This window comes from Castor canadensis, chromosome 4 (genome assembly GCF_047511655.1).
Source record: "Castor canadensis chromosome 4, mCasCan1.hap1v2, whole genome shotgun sequence".
In the NCBI taxonomy this organism is placed as follows: Eukaryota; Metazoa; Chordata; class Mammalia; order Rodentia; family Castoridae; genus Castor; species Castor canadensis.
Genome location: NC_133389.1, coordinates 25,642,351 through 25,666,274, shown reverse-complemented (window position 1 = coordinate 25,666,274; position 23,924 = coordinate 25,642,351). Strand labels below are relative to the sequence as shown.

Sequence of the window (23,924 nt, the reverse complement as noted above, 5' to 3'; positions counted from 1 at the left end):
AGGTAGTTGAACTAAGCTTGTTGAACAGCTTTTTTTTTTCCCTGCTTGTAAAGCCAGTGTTTAGAATTTCTTGCTAGTGATATTTCACCAGGCCAGGTTCCCCTCACCCCCTCTTAAAAGTTCTTTAAAAATTATTTTATTTTATTTTTGAATTAGCATGCATGGGGGGTTTCATTGTGATAATCCCATACATGCATGAAGCATAACTTGAACATGCTCACCCCTGTATTATATTTTCAGCTCCCTCTTTCCCTTAAAAGCTCTTACACATTTTTTCAGATACTCCCATACTAGGTTCTTCATAACTTATCAAAACACTTTTAACTTCTAGAAAATAATACGTTTGAGATATAATGCCAACAGTCATTAACTAAAATTTGCAAATTTACATAGAGCCTCTCAGACCCATGCTCAGACTGCTTAATTTTAGAGAATGTTTTAAGTTTGATTGTCTGGCATTGTAGTCCATGGATTTGTTGTACTTGTGGCCAACAAGTGACAGTTTAGGATTCATAGCAAGGCTAGTGGAAGAGGACACAATAGGTAGATAGAAGAACAAATCTGTCTTTGTTGCTGACTTGTTTTCCTATGGCTTTTGTCTAATACGTGTATTAAATGTTAGTGACTTTCAAGTGGGCCTAATTTCTACATTCTTCAGACTCATATAGAAAACTGAATTTGTTACATATCCCCTTTTAAGAACTTCTATTTTTTCTTCATCATTCAGGTAACCTGCTTAGAAAATACGTCCTTCTGGCTGGTGGAGTGGCTCAAGTGGTAGAGCTCCTGCTTTGAAAGCATTGAGTCCCTGAGTTCAAACACCAGTACCGCCAAAAAAAAAAAAAAAAAAAAAAGTATGATAGGGGCAGCTGGAGGCACAGCTTGCCCAACAAGCACAGGCCCTGAGTTCAAACTGAAGTACCACCAAAAAAAAAAAAAAAAAAAAAATTGTCCTTCTTTGATTGTCCCCTTGTTTTCACCACTTATATTCAGTCTGTTCTTCCTCATTGTATCTCATTGACTCCTCACTTTGTTTGTGCTGCCCAGGTCCCTAATTGAGGCCTTTATTATTCTTCTTATCATTGTTGTCTTTTAAAAAATTTTTTTTCTCAAAGCTATTTTCCATGTTCTCACTGAAGTATTTTTTCCTACTACAAATCTAATGCGGTTATTCCTCCTCTTTCCTAACATAAGCCCATTCTAGACAAAATGTTTGACTCTTACTCCTCTGTGCTTTTCCCTGTGATTTTTCCTGGCAAATTCTTACTCACATGTGGTAGTCACTAGTACTATTCCATCAATATTCTGATGGTTTTCCTTTGGCACTTCTTTTTCTTCTGATCATCCCTTCCCTTGAAATCAGCTCGTTTCTCAGTTTTGGCACTACTGATACTGGGGCTGACCAATTTGTTTGCTTTGAGGACCGTTCTGTGTATTGTAGAATATTTACTAGTGGCCTTGGCCTTTACCAGATGCCCAGTAGTACTCTGTCTTTTACTTCCTGCTTTCACTTGCGAACATCAAAAATAGCGAGACATTGCCAAATGTTCCCTGAGGGAGTAAGTTGCTTCTGGTTGAGAATTATCAGTATGGCCACATGACTCTAACCAGTTAAATACGAGCATAAGTAAAAGACAGTGCCTGAGTTGTCTTATCCTTTCTCCTGCTATTTAATGACATAGAGATACAGCTTCCATCAACCTAATCACTAAAAGATGGCAGTGAACATTGTCACCAGTTGACCTGTGTTGAACAGATAGCTTAAGTGGAAAATAAACCTTTGTTTTAAACTGTTATATTTTGGGGTTGTTTGTAACTCCCACATAGCCTATTCTGTCCCAACTAATACATTATGCCAAAGCTTAGCATAGCTATGAACTTTCTGTGCTCCCTCATTTGTCCCAAATCACATTCATAACCTACCTTTTAAAGCATTTATTAGTTACAGTATTACTTAATATGATATGTTTGAATTTTTTAGATTTGTATTTTTTCTTTCTCTTTTTGGTGCTAGGGATTGACCCCAGTTCTTCACACATGTTATGTTTACAGCTGGGTTATTCACAGCTCCTGGATAAGTAGTCTTTTGGAGTTTTTTTTTTTTTTTAATTTTTTGAGCTGGGGGTCTTGCTATGTTGCCCAGGCGATCCTCCCACTTTAGCTTCATAGTTGATGGTGTACACCATTACATCTAGCCAGGATCAGTAATTCTTAATGGAGTGAGAACTGCTTTTTAAGCGGTGTTGTGGAAATTTGAGAGAGGAGACTGAGGGATGTGAGGACCATCCCTAAGAGAGAGACAGTGAAGAATCAGTTATCCTGAGAGAGACAGTGAAGAATTAGCTATCCCACAAGACTTTAAAATGCCCCAGACATTCATGTGTGAGAAAAAGGTATAATTAGAACCTATTTCCATTTTAATATAAATGCAGTTTTCTAGGAATTAAATTTCTCTCAGTTTCTTAATCAAAGCTGTTTTGTTTGGAGCTTTATCAAGAACTCACTATTTGGGAAACCATATTGTCAACATGCTATTTGAGTTGCCAAGTAACACACTTGTCTTAGAAGGTCAGAATTTGTAACTCATTTATGATTCTACATTCATGTGTGAACATCTTAACTTTGTTTTGTTTTGTTTTTTTGTACTGGGGAATGACTTCCCTCTACCACTTTATCTTACAGTTAGGACTTTGTTAAATTACATGTTAAAAAATGGAAAGTTTGTCTGATAGAATTGAGTACCACTTTCTGATTTTATGCCTACTTGTTTTTGTGTCTATAGTGGTTTTTTTTTTTTTTTTATGGTACTAAGGAGTTGAATTCAGGGCCTCATGCTTACAAAGCAGATGATCTACTGCTTGCACCACACTTCTAGTCCATTTTGTTGTGGTTATTTTGGAGATGGGGTCTTATGAACTATTTGCCTGGGCTCTCCTCAAAACAAACCTCCCAATCTCAGCCTCCCAAATTGTTAGGATTACAGATGTGACCCACCATTCCCAGCCTCTGTAGAGCTTTAACTGATAACAATGTTGAATTAATCAATTTAAGGCTCGCAAATTGCTTTTATGTACGCTGTTGTGTATTTGATTACTACAGTAAGTCTGTAAAGTTGACAGGGCAGGTATTATCCCCATTTTATAGATGAGACAATTGAGAGAAATGTTAATGTGGCCATTTATGCTGTTAGAACTTTAATTGGAACATATTTATACCAACATCATGCCCATATCTACCTGCCATATTTCCATAATTCAGAGCAATTACAGGAATATAGGAATACATTTGTATATCCCTGCTGGTATTAATATAAGGAGCTTTTAAATTATGTTTCAGGCACTTGTGGTCATAGGAAAATAAGAAAGGCATTGAGAGAAAGCTGTTCTTAAGAAAGCAAAGTCATTATCATTTGCATTCAGAGAAATGTGCAATTAATGTAACCTTTTCAATATCATTAGGTCCCCAAATAGCATAAGTTTTAGAAATGATGACATTTGATGGTGAGGTTGTAGAAAAATAGTTAACACTCAAATATTTTAATTACATTATAAAATGGTACAAATCTTTTGGAATACAATTCCATAAAATGAGTCCAACAAAAGTATTTATATTCTTATTAAATTTATTGTAAGAAAATCCCACAGAATAAAAATGATATAGTCACCAGGTGCCCGTGGCTCACGCCTGTAATCCTAGCTACTCAGGAGCCAGAGATCAGGAGGATTGCAGTTCGAAGCCAGCCCAGGCAGATAGTTCACAATATCCTATCTCAAAATACCCTTCACAAAAAATAGGGCTGGTGGAATGGCTCAAGGTGAAGGCCCTGAGTTCATGCCCCAGTATCGTAAAAGAAAAAAAAAAAAAGAGTGATACAGTCGGTCAGCCAGCAGTTGTCTCATACACATCAGAAGCTCTGCATGGTGCTGGGAAGGAATTTCTAAGACAAGAGGTGTTGCTGTTTTTGAATGCCTAGATCTGTGAGACAAGTATATAGTCAAATAACTATAATGTAATGTACTAACCTATAGTGGGGATGTGTCTTGAGTTCGAGGAAGGAGGGGTCAAGAAACAACAAGGAGCACAATGAATAAACACACTGAGGAAGTAATTCTCTGGGATTGAGAGAAGAGGAAACAACATGTTAGGGGAGAAATTAAAACATTTAAGCTGTACTTGGAAGAATGACTAGGATTTTACTAAGTGGATAAAAAGGGAGCTGAATATTTTAGGCAAAAGAAATAGCATGAACAAACATCTGAAAGTACCTACAGAAATGCACTCATGGACGACATGGAAGACTCACTGTCCTAGGAATTGGGCCCTCAATGGTGAAGACAAGTATAGGCCTTGTCTACCTACTAGAGTTTGCAGTCTAGAAATTAAAATTATTGTGAATTTGACATTGAAAGTTACCAAACTGATTTTCTTGAGTGAGATTTAAAGATATATTTTTTTGGGGGGGGGGGTACTGGACTTCCAGCATACTAGATAAGTGCTCTACATGAACTGCATCCCACTCTTAAAACGTGTGTGTGTGTGTGTGTGTGTGTGTGTGTGTGTAAGAGAGAGAAGAAAGAGAGAAAGGGAAGGAAGGGGAAGGGGAAACAGATTCTTGCTAAATTGCCCAGTCTGGCCTTGAATTTGGGGGTCCTCTTGCTCTAGCCTTTCGAGTAGCTAGGATTATAGTCTTGCGGCTGTATGTAATCTAGACTTATGCTGATTAAAAATGTTTTGTTTGGCATGCACAGATTTCTTTTGCTTCCTCTTCCTTCATCATTTTCTCCTTGAGTAAATCACCAGTACTTAAAAGTGAGATTTCATATACCCCTGGGCATTTTTTAGTTTCTCTTTTAAGTTGATGATCTAGCACCAGTGGGCTAGCATTCTCAAATGCCACTTTTGGAAGTCAGTAGTGGCTGTCCACTTGAGATGGGCATATACTTGTATTTCTCACCACTTTTCTTTACACCTGGCACATCTTACTCATTTATAAAGTTTGCCTGCCTCCTGTGTGCCTTGAGTTGTGAGTCCATCAGTGGCTTACTTCTGTCACTGCCTTCCCACATTTTCTTTGACAAATTTTAGTAAAAGAAAACAGAGGGAAGTATATAATGTATTTTAGGATAATACCATTTAAACCAATTAAAATAAAACATTTTAATATTCAAACAATAGATACTTTCTACTGAATACTATGTGTTGTATACTTTATACAAATTTTCTCCTTTGAACTCTCCTTTTACTTCAGATTCAGAGAGTTTAAGTAACTATTTGTCCCACTGCTTAGTGTGAAAACTAGGATCCTACCAGATCTCTGACTCCAACGTCCTCCCCCCAACCAAGGAATCCTTAATTATCTAGAAAGTGTACCTTTAACATGTATTTATCGAGTATGGGGAAGTGATAAGTATTTCAAGACATGAAAAAGTTGCTTCTCTTTTTGAGGTTTTAATAAATTGAGGAGACAGGCATTTGTTTAAGAGATAAGGAAAGCAAGTGTTAAACACCAAATAATTGATACTAATTCTAGTATTAATTCTAATTCATTCTAATTATCAAATAATTGATAATTAATTCTATCAGTGATTGATTCTAATAAATCACTGATAGTTAACACACCTATAGTAAAAAACAAACACAGGCCTAACCTATAAAACAAAATGTTAACCGCCCAAAACTGTTAGACTGATAGAAATGACTAAGTAAAAATTTAACTTTAGAGTGAATAGTACAGTTGATAAGACTTCATTGAATATGCTTCTTTAGTAATAAGAAGGCTTAAATTAATGTTTTTGGAAAATGTTGAAAATAACATTTAATTAAGTCATTTCAAACTCGGTTTTTAATTATGTTCATTGACTTTGATTTAACTAAAATAGTTTGTCTTTTCTCAAATAATTGAATATCTTGTGAAATGTATACTCATACCCGTGTCTCTTATTATTTTTTTTTTTAGATTATCCTGAACACCAGATGTCTAACAGTTTTTCTTGCAACATTAGCTGTTTTTCACTGTCTCTAGAAGATCAGAAGTGCTCCAGAAATTGGAGGCTTATTTGATTTAAAAGAAAAAACTTGAACTAATGGACAATATGTCTATTACGAATACACCAACAAGCAATGATGCCTGTTTGAGCATTGTACACAGCTTGATGTGCCATAGACAAGGTGGAGAAAGTGAAACATTTGCGAAAAGAGCAATCGAAAGTTTGGTAAAGAAGCTGAAGGAGAAGAAAGATGAATTGGATTCATTAATAACAGCTATAACTACAAATGGAGCTCATCCTAGTAAATGTGTTACCATACAGAGAACATTGGATGGAAGGCTTCAGGTTAGTTGAGTTTTCCTTTTGTCATGGCAGATGTAAAAACATTCCAAGTTGCCACAGAATAATTTAATGTGAGCTCCGTCTCTTTGCATACTGTTACTAGTGTGCATTTTGGGAATATACAGAAGAATATACAAAAGATGTATCTTAAGTGTTTTAATGTTCTGACTTAAAAATAGTTCATTACAGAAAATGTGGAGAATAAAATGAAGAAACTCCTGCTTTGGTCTTTCCTATGACCAGACCCCATTCTGAAGCAATGTAGGGTTGCCAGCTTCCAGTCAACTCATTAGCCTAGAAAACAAGCCACCACCTTGAAGAGTTCAAGATTGTAGGAGTTGGATGCCAGGAAAGGGGGATAAAACCAAATGTGTATTTTACAATATCATAAATCCTGACTTTGTAAGATTTTGAGGATTAAATGAGAACATATAAAGTCCCTTGTAATGTCTAGCATATAATTGATGCTTAATAAACAGTTGTTTATTTTCCCCAGGTGGCTGGTCGGAAAGGATTTCCTCATGTGATCTATGCTCGCCTGTGGAGGTGGCCTGATCTTCACAAAAATGAACTAAAGCATGTTAAATATTGTCAGTATGCATTTGACTTAAAATGTGACAGTGTCTGTGTGAATCCATATCACTATGAACGAGTTGTTTCACCTGGAATTGGTAAGTACACTGTTTATCTTCAGACACATAAAGAAAAAAGACATCCATAGTGTTTTATCTGTTCTCAGTTAAAATTTGTATTTGAGGATTATTCAGGACTTCTAATAAGGTTAAAGAATCAGACATTTCTGATGAAATATAAATACTTAAATCTGAACTTGGGAACAACCTTGAATTTTGACTGCTAGAACTTAAGTATATACAATTGATATCTTGTCCATTTAGCACATTGTTTTTGGAAAATAAGATAGGAAGCATTATAAACTTGAATACTTAATTTACATATTGCTAGACAGCATTTCTGGTACTTCTGAATTGAAATGGTTCATGAAGTTTTGTAATGTCTGGTTTAAATTTATGTTATATAATTTAAAATATTATGGAAGATATTTTCATGATAATGATTAATGTTTCATTTTTTTCCCTTTAAAATGTAAAGATCTCTCAGGATTAACACTGCAGAGTAATGGTAGGTAATCTGTTTCTTGACACTTCTCTATTATCTTTTGTCTTAAAACTCTTTTTAGGTTCACATATAAGTAGTTTGTGCATGTACCAAAATCATTAACAAAGAAAAAAAAAAAACTCTTTTGGAACTTAGATTTTTGGAGGGTTTGCATCAGTATTTTTTTTTTTTTATTATTCATATGTGCATACAAGGCTTGGGTCATTTCTCCCCCCTGCCCCCACGCCCTCCCTTACCACCCACTCCGCCCCCTCTCTCTCCCCTCCACCCCATCAATACCCAGCAGAAACTATTTTGCCCTTATTTCTAATTTTGTTGTAGAGAGAGTATAAGCAATAATAGGAAGGAACAAGGGTTTTTGCTGTTTGAGATAAGGATAGCTATAGTGTAAGATTCCTCTTCTTGCTTTCCTGTACATAAGTGTTACTTTCTAAATTAATTTTTCTCGAACTGACCTTTTCTCTATTTCCTGATCCCCTTCTCCTATTGGCCTCTGTCACCTTAAAGTCTCTGCATTAGTTTCTCTGCATTGAGGGCAACAAATGGTATCTTGTTTTTTGGGTGTCTTACCTATCCTTATACCTCCCTTGTGTGCTCTCAGTTTATCATGTGATCAAAGTCCAGTCCCCTTGTTGTATTTGCCCTTGATCTAAAGTCCACATATGAGGGAGAACATGGTTTTTGGTCTTTTGGGCCAGGCTGACCTCACTCAGAATGATGTTCTCCAATTCCATCCATTTACCAGCGAATGATAACATTTCGTTCTTCTTCATGGCTGCATAAAATTCCATTGTGTATAGATACCACATTTTCTTAATCCATTCGTCGGTGGTGGGGCATCTTAGCTGTTTCCATAACTTGGCTATTGTGAATAGTGCCGCAATAAACATGGGTGTGCAGGTGCCTCTGGAGTAACGTGTGTCACAGTCTTTTGGGTATATCCTCAAGAGTGGTATTGCTGGATCAAATGGTAGATCAATGTCTAGCTTTTTAAGTAGCCTCCAAATTTTTTTCCAGAGTGGTTGTACTAGTTTACATTCCCACCAACAGTGTAAGAGGGTTCCTTTTTCCCTGCATCCTTGCCAACACCTGTTATTGGTGGTGTTGCTGATGGTGACTATTCTAACAGGGGTGAGGTGGAATCTTAGTGTGGTTTTAATTTGCATTTCCTTTATTGCTAGAGATGGTGAGCATTTTTTCATGTGTTTTTTGGCCATTTGAATTTCTTCTTTTGAGAAAGTTCTATTTAGTTCACTTGCCCATTTCTTTATTGGTTCATTAGTTTTGGGAGAATTTAGTTTTTTAAGTTCCCGATATATTCTGGTTATCAGTCCTTTGTCTGATGTGTAGCTGGCAAATATTTTCTCCCACTCTGTGGGTGTTCTCTTCAGTTTAGAGACCATTTCTTTTGATGAACAGAAGCTTTTTAGTTTTATGAGGTCCCATTTATCTATGCTATCTCTTAGTTGCTGTGCTGCTGGGTTTCGTTGAAAAAGTTCTTTCTTATACCTACTAACTCCAGAATATTTCCTACTCTTTCCTGTATCAACTTTAGAGTTTGTGGTCTGATATTAAGATCCTTGATCCATTTTGAGTTAATCTTGGTATAGGGTGATATACATGGATCTAGTTTCAGTTTTTTGCAGACTGCTAACCAGTTTTCCCAGCAGTTTTTGTTGAAGAGGCTGCTATTTCTCCATCGTATATTTTTAGCTCCTTTGTCAAAGACAAGTTGGTTATAGTTGTTTGGCTTCATATCTGGGTCCTCTATTCTGTTCCACTGGTCTTCATGTCTGTTTTTGTGCCAGTACCATGCTGTTTTTATTGTTATTGCTTTGTAATACAGTTTGAAGTCAGGTATCGTGATACCTCCAGCATTGTTCTTTTGACTGAGTATTTGCATCAGTATTTTGAAACTTGTTTTAAATTGGCTATTGGCTCTTTAGATTTATCTGCCATTTATGATGAACTAAAGTGTTTTTAAAATATGATAGAAGAATGCACCAAAAACATTAGTGTAGTGTTCAACTCATTTTCTCTTAATTGGTGAAAAACTAGTTCTTTTGGAAGAAAGTCTTGTAGGGCCAGTTTAAATGGGTATCGGTGCCCATTTAATAATTTGAAATTGCATATAACATATCCTTAAAAAATATCAGTATTCTAGTTTTTTTCTCACTTCACCCTAAATTTTATGGATGATAATGGTGAGAATGGTTTGAAGTTTATATGTATTAGTAGTTTTAAATGTCATTACATTTCAAGTAAATAAAAAAAGGCTATTTTAAAGTATATGCCTAACCCAACCTATTTTAAGAAAGAAAAAATGTTTAGAGTTGAGAAAATGAAATCCAGTTCGAGTATGTGCTTTTGTTTTTAGTGAAATATGTGAGAATGGCATTCTATTAAATCTTTAGTTGTATTACGTAGAACTTGTTAATGGACTAAGATCTCCATAAGAACTAATTAATTTGTAGAGAAGCTCTACTTAAGAATCTCTGTCATCTTAGAAAGGTGTGCTTCTATCCTGGAGGCAGATTAGTAGCTTGGCACTTATTTCATTGCAGACAATTAGAGGAGGGTCAAATATATGCACCTTAAACCATAAGGAAGACCATGCAAGCATATTTGTTTCTCTCATATCACTAATAACAGAAGAAGACTCTAGTGCCATGTGGCACAACATTCTTAATGGTGTACAAATTTCTGACAGGTGTGTATTGGTAATGGGAGCTGTGGTGGTCTGGGAATGGTGGCTTTAAGATTGCTTAAAGCCCTGCCTCTTTGCCATGCAGACAGCATGTCATGTCACTCCTTTTCTTTGAAAGTAAACACGCTTTAGGTCTTCACTATTCTCTACTCATATTTTTGGAGAACTAAAGCATTTAGCTCAGTGGTAATTGGGGATTAAGAGACTGCAATGGTCATCTCAGGATTTCCTTACGAAGATGGTTGTAAAGGGGTACAAATTCTGAAGACTTCTCACACTCCTCTATACTAAAATTATTCCTGTGCTGGGTATTTGTTGTTGCTGAGTATCAGTTGATAGTCTCTCTTTAGTGATGATTAGGCTGTATTTAGCCTGTGGACCCCCCTAGTTGTGGTTATGTAAAGGTAATCTTGAGTAACTTATTTTCTCAGAAAACAGGTACTTCTCATATCTCCTCCTAGATTTGAACAAAGAAATAATACAAGGCCAAGTCACTAAGAAAATTAAGAACAGTCTTTCACTTGTGAGTTGGCATTTTGTGGTTATCATTTCCAGCCTGTCTCATCTCTTTTATGAAGCAAATATTTAATGAGCATGTATTGTTTGGTACTGTGTTAGATTCCAAGGACATTAAGAAAAATACAGCTTGTTTTCTCTACTCAAGAGTTCATAGTCTGGTTGAGGAAGGAAAAAGTAAATGAGTGAGTGACAATACTATCAGACAAGTGCTGTGGCCTGCCTGCTGGTAGTGATAAAGAACCCAGACCTAGGGTAAGAACCCAGTGCTGTCAGCTTTTTTTGTCAACTGTAGAGAGTATGTTCTTTACCCCTCACAGAAGATTTTACATTCTTTATGTATGTGTGATTATTCTGAAAATATGGTTAAATAATAATAGCTATCACTTGCTGAGTACTCCTGCTATGTCAGGTACTGAGGTAAATGCTGTATGAACTACATGATAGGTGGGATTATCCATACCTTTCCAGATGAAAGGACGGGTGCCTGGAGGGATCTAGGAACTTGCGTAATATGAGACAGCTAGGAGGAGTTGGAATAATATATAGTTGCTATTAGATATTTAAACAACAGAAAAATATTATAAAAGAATTAAGCTCCATGAACTCAGGGATATTTGTTTTGTTTATTGATATATCCCACATACGAGCACCTGGAATATAGGTGCTCAATAAATATTTTTTCAATGAATGAATTTGTTGAATGTTATCCCATAACCAGAGGTATTTTACAGTTTGGTATCTGTTTTCCTGGACTTTAAAAAATATATACTATATATTTTTTATTTTATTTTTTTGAATAGGCAATACATGGTCCATAAATCAAAATACTATAAAAAGGTATACAGTGAAAAGAAGTGCTCCCACCCCTGCCCCCATTCCCCCCTACCTCAGGTAATCATTTTTATTAGTTTCTGGTGGTTTCTTCCAGGGTTTCTTTATGCAAAAAATAAATTTATTATTTCCCTCTTTTCTTACACAAAAAGCATACTATGACACTGTTCTGGGCCTTGATTTTTCTTTTTTAAACTTACATGATTTTTAAAAACATGCATATGACCATAGTGTACAATAGTGTTTTGTAACTTGCTCTGTTTTCTCTTGCAAAAATATGTTGCATACTTCTATCCTTGTTGATACCTTCAGTTTTACCTGAGAAACAAACATTTTAGGTTACTTGATTTAAAAGATCCATAGATGAGTGGAGTTTCCAAACTTACATTTGGGAAGGTTTAGCCAACGTTCTAAGAGAAAAAAAAATTATTAGACTTAACTGTTCAAGGTATAAAACAATTGGTACTTCAAAATGTCTATGATTTCCTATTAAATCTTTTCAGAGTCAATTAGTGGAAGCCATGCGTACCAGTTACACCCTGAAATTCAATCGTTTTTTCCTTGTGTTCTTGTAATACTGATACATGGGTTAACAGATTTCAGTTAGTATAACAAGAAAAACCCTAATATGTCCACGAATTAAATAGAGATGTCAGGATCTATATGAAGAAAATTGTAGAACTTTGTTGAGCAATACAATGAAAGACTGAATCAAAGTGTAGAAATAACCACTTTATATTTGGAACTTCTTTTTTTCTGTTCTTATAATTTGTCCAACATTAATGATGAATAGTTAAGTCCCACGACTTTTTACTGATATATAATGACGTCTTAAGCATCCTTTTAATTATGTTTTATTTCCATAGGATTTTTCAAAGAGACACTTTGGAATGTAATTTATGGGTTTTCAAAAAATACCATCTTCATGGCTTTCACCGTATGAAAATGTTTTTTAAGAGGTTGTACATAGACACTTTAGCAATGGATTATTCTTTACTGCTTTGAAGTAGTCTCAGTTTAGTTAAAAAAAAGCCATGTAACTAACAGAAATTTATATGTAATAGATTTTTTTCAAGATAAGGGAAATGACATACTAGTTCTTAATGGGAAGGAGAATGTCTTTGTTGTTGACTCTTAGTTGACTGCTCCAAGAAGAGACCCTAATATTAGGATTCAGTGGATTGTAAAATTCTGGTATAGTGGTAGCTCAAAAAGAATAGAGGATTGTTTTGCTAAAGATAAAGCTAAAGACCAAAACAATAGCCTCAAAACAAAAGGGAGAATTTTGGCAGAAAATTGACATTATGAATACAGTTCAGTTTTCTTTCTTTCTTTCTTTCTTTTTTTTTTTTTTTTTGTGGTACTGGAGTTTGAACTCTGGGACTCACCCAGTTTTCTTTTAATACAACAAAAACAAATTGTTTCCGGATTTGCTAATAGAAAAGTATTATATTTTAACAGCTAGAATTTAGCTTTGTTTATTAAGCTGTAACCACGTCAGTGAAAGATGTTGATTATTGAGGTTTTTCATACCATGTTTCTCATCCTTACTTGGATTGGTTTTCTAGGAGGAAATTTTAGTTTGACTTCTATTTTTTATTTTATTTTATTAATTTATTTTTGAGACAGGGACTCACTATGTAGCTCAGGCTGGCCTCAAACTCATGATCCTCCTACCTTAGCCTTCCGAGTGCTGAAATTACAGGCATGTACCACTGTACCCAGCTCCAGTTTGGTTTTTGTTTGGTTCTAAACCTACAGGAGACATTCAGTATACTCAGTTTCAAAGACTACGTAACTTTAGATCCTGGAATTGGATAGCTGTCAGCTTCCATTCACATCTCTATTGTGAAGTTCAAAAGGACAACTAAGTATTCAATTTGAATTTGGACTGAAGTGTAAGTGGTCTTCTCAGCTGAATAAACATTTTGTTACACAAGGCATTTGGTTTTCACCTACCTCATGTTGTGTGCTTAGATGATTATTACTTATAGGATTATCAAAAAACCGAGGAATACCTCTTTAGGTGTTCCATTGCTTGAGGCTTGGAATACAGTGTAGCTTCAAATTTCAATCACATTGAAAACATATATATGATGCTTCTACCTCTAAATAAGTAGCTTTTATTGATAAAAGAGTGTGCTTTTAAAATAATATGAAAAAATTCTGTATTAGAATTATTTATACTGTAGTTGATAGGTGTTGTCATTATGTGCATGATTTTTTTTCTGGGAATAGAAGCTTATAAAAATGTAAAATATGTTTAATGTTTTGCATAGCTCCACCAAGTATGTTGGTAAAAGATGAATATGTTCATGACTTTGAGGGACAGCCATCATTGCCCACTGAAGGACATTCAATTCAAACCATCCAGCATCCACCAAGCAATCGTGGGTCGACGGAGACATACAGCACCCCAGCTCTGTTAGCCCCATCTGAGTCCAACGCTACCAGCACCACCAACTTTCCCAACATTCCTGTGGCTTCCGCAAGTGAGTTACACAATCAGATGGAGTCAGCAGATTGACTTGTCCTAACCATTGGATTATTTATGTGTAGTCTCCTAGAGGAAAACTGCATGCAAGTAAAAATTGAAAAGTGCTGTAGTGTCTTTCAGATTTTTTTTCTGTGCTGAGTATTGAATCCAGGGCCTGGTGCATGCTGTGCAAGCTCTCTACCGTCCCCCCAGCCCCTTGGTAAATGAACATTGAATAGGTGTTTGTTTTGGTCCTGGATAAAAAGGTGTTAGTAATTTAAAGATTATTATATTGATGTGCAGTCACTTGGAACTTAATGACTTTGATATTAATACTGATTTAAATTTATGATCTAATTTGCAGATTTTATTTTTTTATTGTTTTGCACTACTGAGGCTTGACTTCAGGGTCTGCACCTTGAGCTACTCCACCAGCCCTTTTTTGTGATGGGTATTTTGGAGATAGGGTCTCACGAACTATTTGCCCAGTCTGGCTTCAAATTGATCCTCTTGATCTCTGCCTCCTGAGTAGCTACGATTATAGGTGTGAGCCACTGGTGCCTGGCTTAATTTGTAGATTTTAGAAAAATACTTAAGTAGGTCTTTTTTGTGTATCTGTTTTGTTTTGTTTTTGATGATACTGGGATTGAATACTAGGCCTTACTAGGCAAGTGCTCTACCAGTTGAGCCATGCTCACACCAATAAGTAGTGTTGAACCAAGATAAAGATCTCTGTTAATGGAATTGCAACCTTTCTTTTAGTTCAGTGTTCTTATTTTGCTTATTCTAAGAGAATATTACTCTTAGTGCGCACCTCAGTTTCCCATTGTGAAAACTCAGAAAAAATGAATTTTGACAAACTCATTTATAACATGCATCTTCCTAGATAGATGTTAAATATTTTAGCTAAGTTCAATATAAACTAAGTTCTATGGCTTTCTCTTTCTCTCTTTAAAACGCTTTTTTCTTTTAATAAATCTGTTTCAAAAAAGTTCTTCCCATTGGTAGAGATGTTACCTTTTCTGTCACTATTTGGTTTAGCTTTTCTTTCTTTTTCTTTTAGTGGTTGCAATTGAACCCTGGGCCACATCAATGCTGGGCAAGCACTTCACCATTGAGTTACATCCCCAGCCTAGGTTCATCTTTCCTAAGGGTCTAATTAAGACCATATAATCTGGCTGGGTCTGTTAATAGTCAGCAAAGATTGAAGGATTTACTGCTTATTTTAATTTTTATTTAAATGAATCATGGAACATTACTATGTATACGGTGTTAATTGTACTTGGTTGCTAAGGGAATTGTATGTAATAGAGCTGAGTTGATACTTTGTTAGTTGTTACCAAATGGATATTGGATCTGATTCAACATTGAAATTTTGATCTTTGGAATAAATGGGAGATTGATTTCTAAAATTTTTGGTATGAATGAAATGTGTCTAAGTTTGTCTTGGTATTTTTGGGTTAGAGTTCAGTAATTGGAGAGTAAATACTATAGATTTTGGAGCTTGTGGCAAAATGTTCCCTTAAATTCAAAAGGTAAATTGATAGAATTAAAAGCTAGAAAAGAAATTAGAATAAAATAGAATAGGAAGGCTGTTTTATATCAGCTGTTTTGCTGTTGTTTAACTTTATTTTATACACTTGGAATTACATGATGTAAATATTCTGTACTGATAATTGCAGTGGACCACTTTATAATTTATATTCATTTTGGTACCGGAATATATTCAGGATTTCTTTCTGTATCTATAAATTAAAATTTAATTTCTCCACTGTAGTGACAATTTTTATAAATTAGCTAAGAGTACTTAGCATGTACAAGTATTGAAAATGAGCAAAAACTGTAATTAACCTTTAAAGATAACTTTGAGAATTGTTGGGGATGAGTAGGAAGAAACATTGCTAAAAACATCCTATTTTAAAAATAAGTAGTTTGGAGGATAGTGAAATACTCTCTTTTAGTTTTTGATTTTACAATTCTTACCTTTTAAGAAACGTGGTATGCAGAGAGAAGAAAAACGTTCATTTTTCTTGATACTCTGAGTTGTGGTGACATTTATTCTCTTCCACCTGGTTACACTCTCATTCAGATGAAAAAACAAATGTGATGCCAGTGACAAAAAACAACTATGAAATTTCAGTGCTTTCCAAATGGGATAACAATATCATAGAATGGTTTTGAGTAGAATAAAATCAGAGGAAACTTAGTCATCTTGGTGTATTACATAGAGAGCAACTAACTTCATATAAATCTGAGCATATAGTGGTGCTGTGGAAAAGACCTGATTCTCAGTTTTATTTGTTTTTGTTTTTTTTTTTTAAAGCACATGAGCTGGGTACAGTAGCTTACGCTCGTAGTCTCAGCTACTTGGGAGGTGGGGTGGAGATCAGAAGGATTAAAAAGGTTCAGGGCCAGCCTGGGCAAAAAGAAAAAGGTAGATCCCATTATCTCAACCAGTAAAGTGGGTATGGTGGTTCACTCCTGTCATCCCAGCTACTCGGAAAGCTAAAATAGGAGGAACATGGTTCAGGGTGGCCCCTGCAAAAACATCAGACCCTATCTTGTCCAAAAAATAACTATAGTAAAAAGGGTTGGAGGCATGGTTCAAGCGGTAGAACGCGTGCTTAGCAGGCAGGAGCCCCTGAGTCCAAACTCCAGTACTGTCCCACCCGAAAGTAGATGATTAAAAATACAATAAATTAATTTTTTAAAAGTGCATGGAAAAAATTTGAAAACAGGCTGTTTTTTTTCTTTTTTAAAGCAAATGCCATATTGATTGGGACAGTGGCGCTGTGACTTTAACTTCACCACCTTCCCCATCATATTCCATTGAAAATATTTTCCTGCTCTGCATTTCTTTTGTCAAATGCTAGCATTCTGTCATTATCAGTACCAGTGATGATGATAATAATTAACTTTAGCGTTTTCATCATTTTCTTGAGCCTGGGTTTTGGAGGTCCAAATCAAAGCCTAGAGAGAAATGGGTGAAGTGACCAGGGGGTGAGATGATGTACTGAAGTTATTATGGTAGACAGACACATAGTGGGATTTTGTTGACATTTGAATATTTGTGAACAAATAGACCACTAAAGTTAGGTAAACATTACTTCAGATGGAATAATTTCAAACAGCTTCTTAAGGCTTGTCTTAACAGATGTCTTTAGTTTTTTATTTGATAGGCAATGGATGAGTTCTACTTTTGGCTCATCTTTATTGTTGTAGATTATCAGATATAATTGGTCCTTCATTTATTGCATAAAATCACAGGATTATATTATTCATGTTCCATGTTAATGTCTTGTTTCTCTAGGTCAGTCTGCCAGTATTTTGACAAGCAACCATAGTGAAGGACTGTTGCAGCAGATAGCTTCAGGGCCTCAGCCAGGACAGCAGCAGAATGGATTTACTGGTCAGCCAGCTACTTACCATCATAGTATGTACATGCTTTTTAAAGTTTTTTAAGTAGTTGAGAAAAAAATAGGCAGCCTTTATAAAAACAGATTAATCCATGTGGGCCTTAATTTTTAGACAGCACTACCACCTGGACTGGAAGTAGGACTGCACCATACACACCTAATTTGCCTCACCATCAAAACGGCCATCTCCAGCACCACCCGCCTATGCCGCCCCATCCCGGACATTACTGTAAGCTCTTGTTTTTGTTGTAAGGGCCTTTTCTTTTGTAGAACTTTGATTTCTATTTTTTAAAATGTTTTTGCATCTTTTATTCATCTTACAATTTAGTTTCATTAAATAGTGCTTTTTTACTATTTTTCAGTATTTTTGATAAACAGTCTTATTTATTTTTATGGTTATCATACCTTTGTTTTAGAGTAACGTTTACTAAATACATCTGTTTCTCTGTTGCTGATGTCTCATTAACACCACATTGATTTCCATTCATTTATTTGCTTTGTATGTTTTTAGATCTCATGTGTATCTTGTCTATCCTTCCATAGTAGACTAAAGCCCCTTAAGTACTGTAGCTCAATGTTTCCCTCACCATAGTATTCAGTGCCATGAACACTCAGATGTTGAATCTGTTAGTACTCTGTGTAGGCATGATTGTGAGGGATATCCTGCAAATAGCTTGCAGTTTAAGGCAGAATAGGAACATTGTTCATTTGGTTTAATGAAACCCAGAGTATAAATCATATATGTAAAGTCCCATTTCCTCTAATTTTAAGACTAGTAGAACAATAACAATAACAAGAAAAAACTTGGGAAGTACCAAAAAGCATAAATAAAAAAATTAAAATTATCCAGAGTCCTACAACCTAGATATAACCACTTACTAAATTTTGTTATTTTTCCTTCCAGTCATATAAATGGATATTTATATAAAAGTTGGGGGGGGTTCATGTTATATGTAAATTGTTATATATTGCTTTTTATCAATTATGCTACTATTTTTCCATGTCTTTGGAGGATGTAATTTTTAATGGTTGCCTGGAGTAGCATAGTGGTTCAGGGTGCTTGGCTGTGTGGTCACTGGCAACTTACTTAACTTCAGTAAGCTTTATGCACAGTAGTGGTATCCATCTCCAGGAGTGCTGTAAGAAGTGAATGTGATAATTCATGTGAGGTTTTTTAACACTTAATAACCTTTCAGTTATGTTGGCTACTATCTATTATATAAATATCCTTAATTTAATAAACATAAGCAATTGTTTTTAGTATAGTCCTAACAACTTAAATTACTATTATTCGTTGCATTAGAAATTACACTATTACATGCTATATGAATAATTCATTATAATTTGCAGTAAATATTGCATGTAAGATGATTTGTTAATTGCTTAATAGCACTTGACAGATGACACTGAAATGTTAGCTATTAAATATCCACAAAAGTAATTCAGATGTTACTTAACAGTAATCTAAACTAAGCTTTTAAGTTCTTAGACATTGCATAAGTTTAATCTAAATAGTTATATTTAAGGTTTATTAAAAGTTTTAGCACTGGAAAACTTTTAATAAATAAAAATGGAGTTTTTATTGTTTTTTTCTTTAGGGCCAGTTCACAATGAGCTTGCATTCCAGCCTCCCATTTCCAATCATCCTGGTAAGTGTGTTTCAAAATTGATTCCCTATATTTAGATTTTCATTATAGGAATCAAACACATACTCAGGTTTTAATGTAAACATTAATAGGGCAACTTGGCTTCTCAGACAAGTGTTACATACATTATGACATGAGTTAATCAGCAGTTTAAGAGTAGCTGATAAAGTCATATATAATCTGCCTATATTTGATTCATTGTAAATATTTCTGAAAGAAAAGACAAGAACTGGGTTTTAAACTAAAATATAAAGTACAGAAATGCTAGATTCAGCATTGAATACATAAATATGTGCAGAATAAAACTAGGTTTCAAAATAGAACTGCTACAAAAGTGTAGCTTAAAAATTAGGGAAGAATCTTAAACAGACTCTGAGAAGAAAAATAATTCACTATATCTGTTGCACTTGGGAGTCTCTGGTTAGCTGGAATTTAGAAACTATTTGGATAAATTTTATTCAGAAGAGTAAATAGCTAAGTAGCCTTCTTCAATTAAAAGTTTATATGTAATTTTTAAATTATAAAATATTGAAACAAAAAGTCTGAAAATAAAACAAGAAAATACCAAAGGTCCTGTATAATACAAACAACAGGATAGTTGTTTTTCTTAGCTTAAAAAGATGTATATATAGTTATCTCTGAATCTGTAGGGCATTGTTTCTAGGATGACCTTCAGTTACCAAATTCTGCAAATGTTCCAAGTCTTATGCACAAAGGTCAGAGAGGGTCCTTCTGAGGAGATCTGGTGCATTCAGGGCGGTATGGTTGTAGACTGAGGGGCCTTCTGGAACCAGTCCCCTGTGGATACTGAAGGACAGCTGTGTATGTTTCTAATAAAGATTTTTTAAAAAAACATAGCCACAGTAACCATAATAATTAAAAAGTAACTTATAGTTCCAAGTAGTTGTACATAATTTTCTTTGTGTAAATAGTGTTCTATTATTACTTAAGCTGATTCCAATTTTCTGCTAGCTCTTTAAAAATAATTGAAAGGAAGATATTTGCATTTATAACTTTTCTCATATTTCAGTTTATGAGATTAACAACTTCTGAATCCGAAAGCCAAATTGCTTTACCATGATAGCATTAGGAATATTGCAACTAGTTTTAGCATGCTCACCAGCAGGAGATGTAATTGTTTAATCAACTTTTTGCTGATTTAGGAGGCAAATAGCACTTGTCGTGGTTAGGAGCAAAGTACTGCTGGTAGGACAGAAACACTTTTTATTTAAACCCTGCATATTTACTGGTTCATTTATCCTCTTTAATAGATTTTCTGTATGTGTCTTATGTATTTGTTGCAATTTTTAATGTTCTTTTGTGATTCAAAGGGTCTTGCCTTTTCATAAACATGTAATATGCAGAAAACACATACAAGTATATAATTTAATGGATAACACTAAAGCCAACATCTGTGTGACTGCCAGCCAGATTTAGAATGAGAACATTACAGTACTACAGAAACCCTCTTATCATGCATTTTTAACTCAGTCAAAACTCTTTCCTTCCCATAAGTAACTACTGTCCTGCTTTTTTTTTTTTTTTTTAAACAAATAGCACTTTTTTGTTCTTTTAAATACTTCCCCAAATAGTCTTAGTTTAGTAGTTTGGTTTTACTTGCTTTGGAAATTGTGTAAGTGGAATTATTGTATCAGGATCTTAATTTGTGTATATGAATAAATAAGTTTTGGTCAGGGGAAAATGTAGAGTCAAGAGAATTAGAATTCTGCTGGCATTGAGGTAGTATCCGTAAGTGTCAGTACTGGCTTCTGGAACCTTAGAGGACTCAGTGTTTCATATAGCTTAGTGGGGGATGGTCTACAGGATTGTGGGTAGTCAGGATGCTGAAGAAAGACCTACCCTGGATGGAGTAGTGCAGTGGCAGTAGAGGTAGCTGCATTTCACTAGTCATCTGAGTTTGATTTTTAAACTCAGCAGCTACCTTTGCCTCTTATTCTTCTCGCAGTAGAACTGATAGTTAGGCAGAAGAGCCACTGGCATTTAGGGGTAGCACTGACTAGATAAGGATATGCATCTGTAACAGTCTGCATTGCATTGACACCTTTGTCTTTCAGTAGAATAAGTGGCAAGGTGATCTTGTACAGGTCTCTGTCGAGCTGGTTCCAGGAGGGAATTAACTTTGCATATACACTTTTATGAAGTTAGTAGGTTAGAACTCAGATGGTCTTTGGTTGCAGATACTAATGGGCCCTTGAGGAGTTTCAACTCATAACTATTCTTCATTTCTCTCTTGTACTGTTACTAAGAATAATTAAACTGGTCACTGTTAGGAGTGCATCCATCCTGGTACCCTCCTCCTCACCAATTATTCTCTATTGCTACTCAGTAATTCTTTTAAAATTTGAATTTGATTGTATTATTCCTGTGTTAAGAACTTGTTTTTAATTCCTCTACTCATTTGTTGACTATAAGATAAAGTCCAAATTCCTTAGCTAGGCAGAAGAGAGTCTCTGGTCCTCGCATACTTCTCTAGCCTCATCTATTTAGACTTTAACCCTCTTGTACTGTTTACCTAAGCTTCTTAGGTATATCATCCCCTCTGCCTTTTTTCATATATGCTGTTCTTTCCCTTATGTATCTTATACTCTACATGTTGCTAGGCATCTGTGAATGGCTTAGTTGATTAGTTCTGAGGTCTCATGGATTACAGTGAAGTTCTTAGTTGGGACTGCCATCGTTCACATTCAGTGTGGTTTACCAACATACCTGGAAAGTTAGTTTTCTTGGCAGGAAACTCCAGTTTTTTCTCAACATGGACTTCTCTGTAGAGCTGCTTGACTGTTTTTACAACGTGCTAGCTGTTGAGTGATCAGGAGAAAAGGCAGAATCTCAGTGTCTTTTAAGACTCAGCCTCAAAAGTCATACCATAATTTCTGTGTCATATGGAAAGGGTTACTCAAGGGTGTGAATAGCATGAGACAAGAGTCAGTGGGGGCTGTCTTGAATATTAACTACTATGTACCCCTACTCCCCCCTCCACATGTGGCTTAAGTATACACTGTTGGTAAAGCCTTCTAAGTTCTTTCTTCTCTTGTACCTAGTCCTTATTTGATGAACAAATAGAAAAGATAGCAAAGTTACTTTTTTATGTATGAGATACCTGGGATTGAATTCAGGGCCTTGCACTTGTTATGCAAGTGCTCTACCCTATTTGAGCAATGCCTCCTCACCCCCTCCCCGCCAGTCCCAAAGTTACATACTTTTAGAAAAGGTTAATCATTCTATTTCTTTTTCACAGCCTTTATTTTTGCTTTTTCTTTAAGTTGAGATATGTTAATCAAATTAAACATTGATTGCAAATTTAAGTGAAAGTTTTTTCAGGTCTTCAAGGTTGTGTTCAGATTCACAAATAGATTAGAAGGTGTGTTTTGGTATTTTGGAGCATTTCCCCATCATTCAAGAAAGTACCTTTATGTGTTCATAGAAGATTTTTACAAAGCATTTATTCAGATCTGAGTAAAAGGAATAATTCATAATGAACCTCATGTGTATTTACCCAGATTTTTAACTTTTTCTTGAATCACTATTTGTATTTCACAAATTAAAGATAATGCCTTGAAGAGCTACATCTAACATTATAATTGAACATTTCTTAAAACTATCCTTCATAATCCATTTTTTTGTTATGAAAAATATTTAGCTAAGTTCTTATATTGTAAAGGAAAAAAATTCATATCATTAACTTGGTCTTTTAAAACTTTTTTTCCTGGCCAGTGATGAATAAATAGCACATAGGCTTCATGAGTCTGTCTTTAATTTAGTAGCAAAAATTAAAAATATCAAAGTCAGCTCATAATAGTCCTACTCCATTTCACCTGACTTGGGGGCATGGAGAAAGCCTTCTCTGAACTGAGTAATTCAGCCTGCTGTTTACACTAGTCTTGAGTGCTGCAGGGTTGTCATTTATATGACATTTAGTCCTTAGGACAAAATATTTAAGAGATACCCAGAAAGGTATAATGAGTGTTTCTTGTTTTTAAAATAAGAATGTTCCCTTCTGACTATTCAGCAAATCAAGAGTCGAGGAGAAAAGCTTTTCATTAGTATTTTGTGGCCCGACATCATCAAATTCTCAAATCTCTGGGGCCCACTGAGATTACCTATAGCCCTCTGTTGTCACAAATAGCAACCTGTTTTCCTAGGCCTCATTTTTCATCACTCGTATGTGTTGTAACTCTAGTGCCAATTTCTTTTTATTCTTCAGTCACTTAAAGCTCTTCTTCTCAATATTAGCAGGTCAACTCATATTAAACCTCTTCAGAGATGCAGCTTTATATATCCACCATTGTCATGTGGTGTCTGAAGTGTTAGGCACGCAGAATCCTTTAGTGATGGGAAATAAAAATTGAAATACATTTGCAGATGTTGCAATTGATAGTGATAAAAGTGTATTTTTCTTACTTAAACATGGAGACTATGAACCCCAACCCTCATCCCCTGCCCTCAACTTAACTCTCACAAAACATTGGACAGGATGCATCTTGTCTATAACATAATGTGATATCGTCAATAAAAAAAATTTACTATAGAACCTAACTTCATAAATACTCCAAAACTAGCTTTTTAAGAAGACGTGTAAAGCTGGGCGCTGGGGGCTTGTGCCTGTAATCCTAGCTACTTGGGAGGCTGAGATTAGGAGGATCGTGGTCTTAGGCCAGCTTGGGCAAATAGTTCACAAAACCACATCTCCAAAATAAAAGCAGACTGGACTGGAGGTATGGCTCTAGCAGTAGAGTGCCTGCTTTGTAAGCACAACATCCTGAGTTCAAATCCCAGTTCCACCAAAATTCAAACCAAACCAAAACAATAGCAACAACAACAAAAAAACAGAAGACGCTATCA

The 23,924-nt window shown here is 35.2% G+C and overlaps 1 protein-coding gene across 3 annotated transcripts in view; it reads left to right on the top strand.

Moving 5' to 3' along the window:
* The window catches only part of Smad4 (SMAD family member 4), a 47,151-nt gene that overhangs the window by 9,151 nt on the left and 14,076 nt on the right, over positions 1–23,924 (top strand). For 2 of the 3 annotated variants that reach the window (XR_012447028.1, XM_074069812.1), the window contains exons 2-8: positions 5,957–6,332; positions 6,826–7,000; positions 7,440–7,469; positions 13,803–14,015; positions 17,310–17,432; positions 17,528–17,644; positions 19,014–19,064. Coding sequence is in view for 2 of the 3 variants with exons in the window: in XM_074069812.1 (XP_073925913.1) it covers positions 6,084–6,332; positions 6,826–7,000; positions 7,440–7,469; positions 13,803–14,015; positions 17,310–17,432; positions 17,528–17,644; positions 19,014–19,064 (958 nt within the window). In the remaining variant the exon portion in view is untranslated. The remainder of the gene's footprint in view (positions 1–5,956; positions 6,333–6,825; positions 7,001–7,439; positions 7,470–13,802; positions 14,016–17,309; positions 17,433–17,527; positions 17,645–19,013; positions 19,065–23,924) is intronic. The other variant, XM_074069814.1, reaches the window with a different exon arrangement.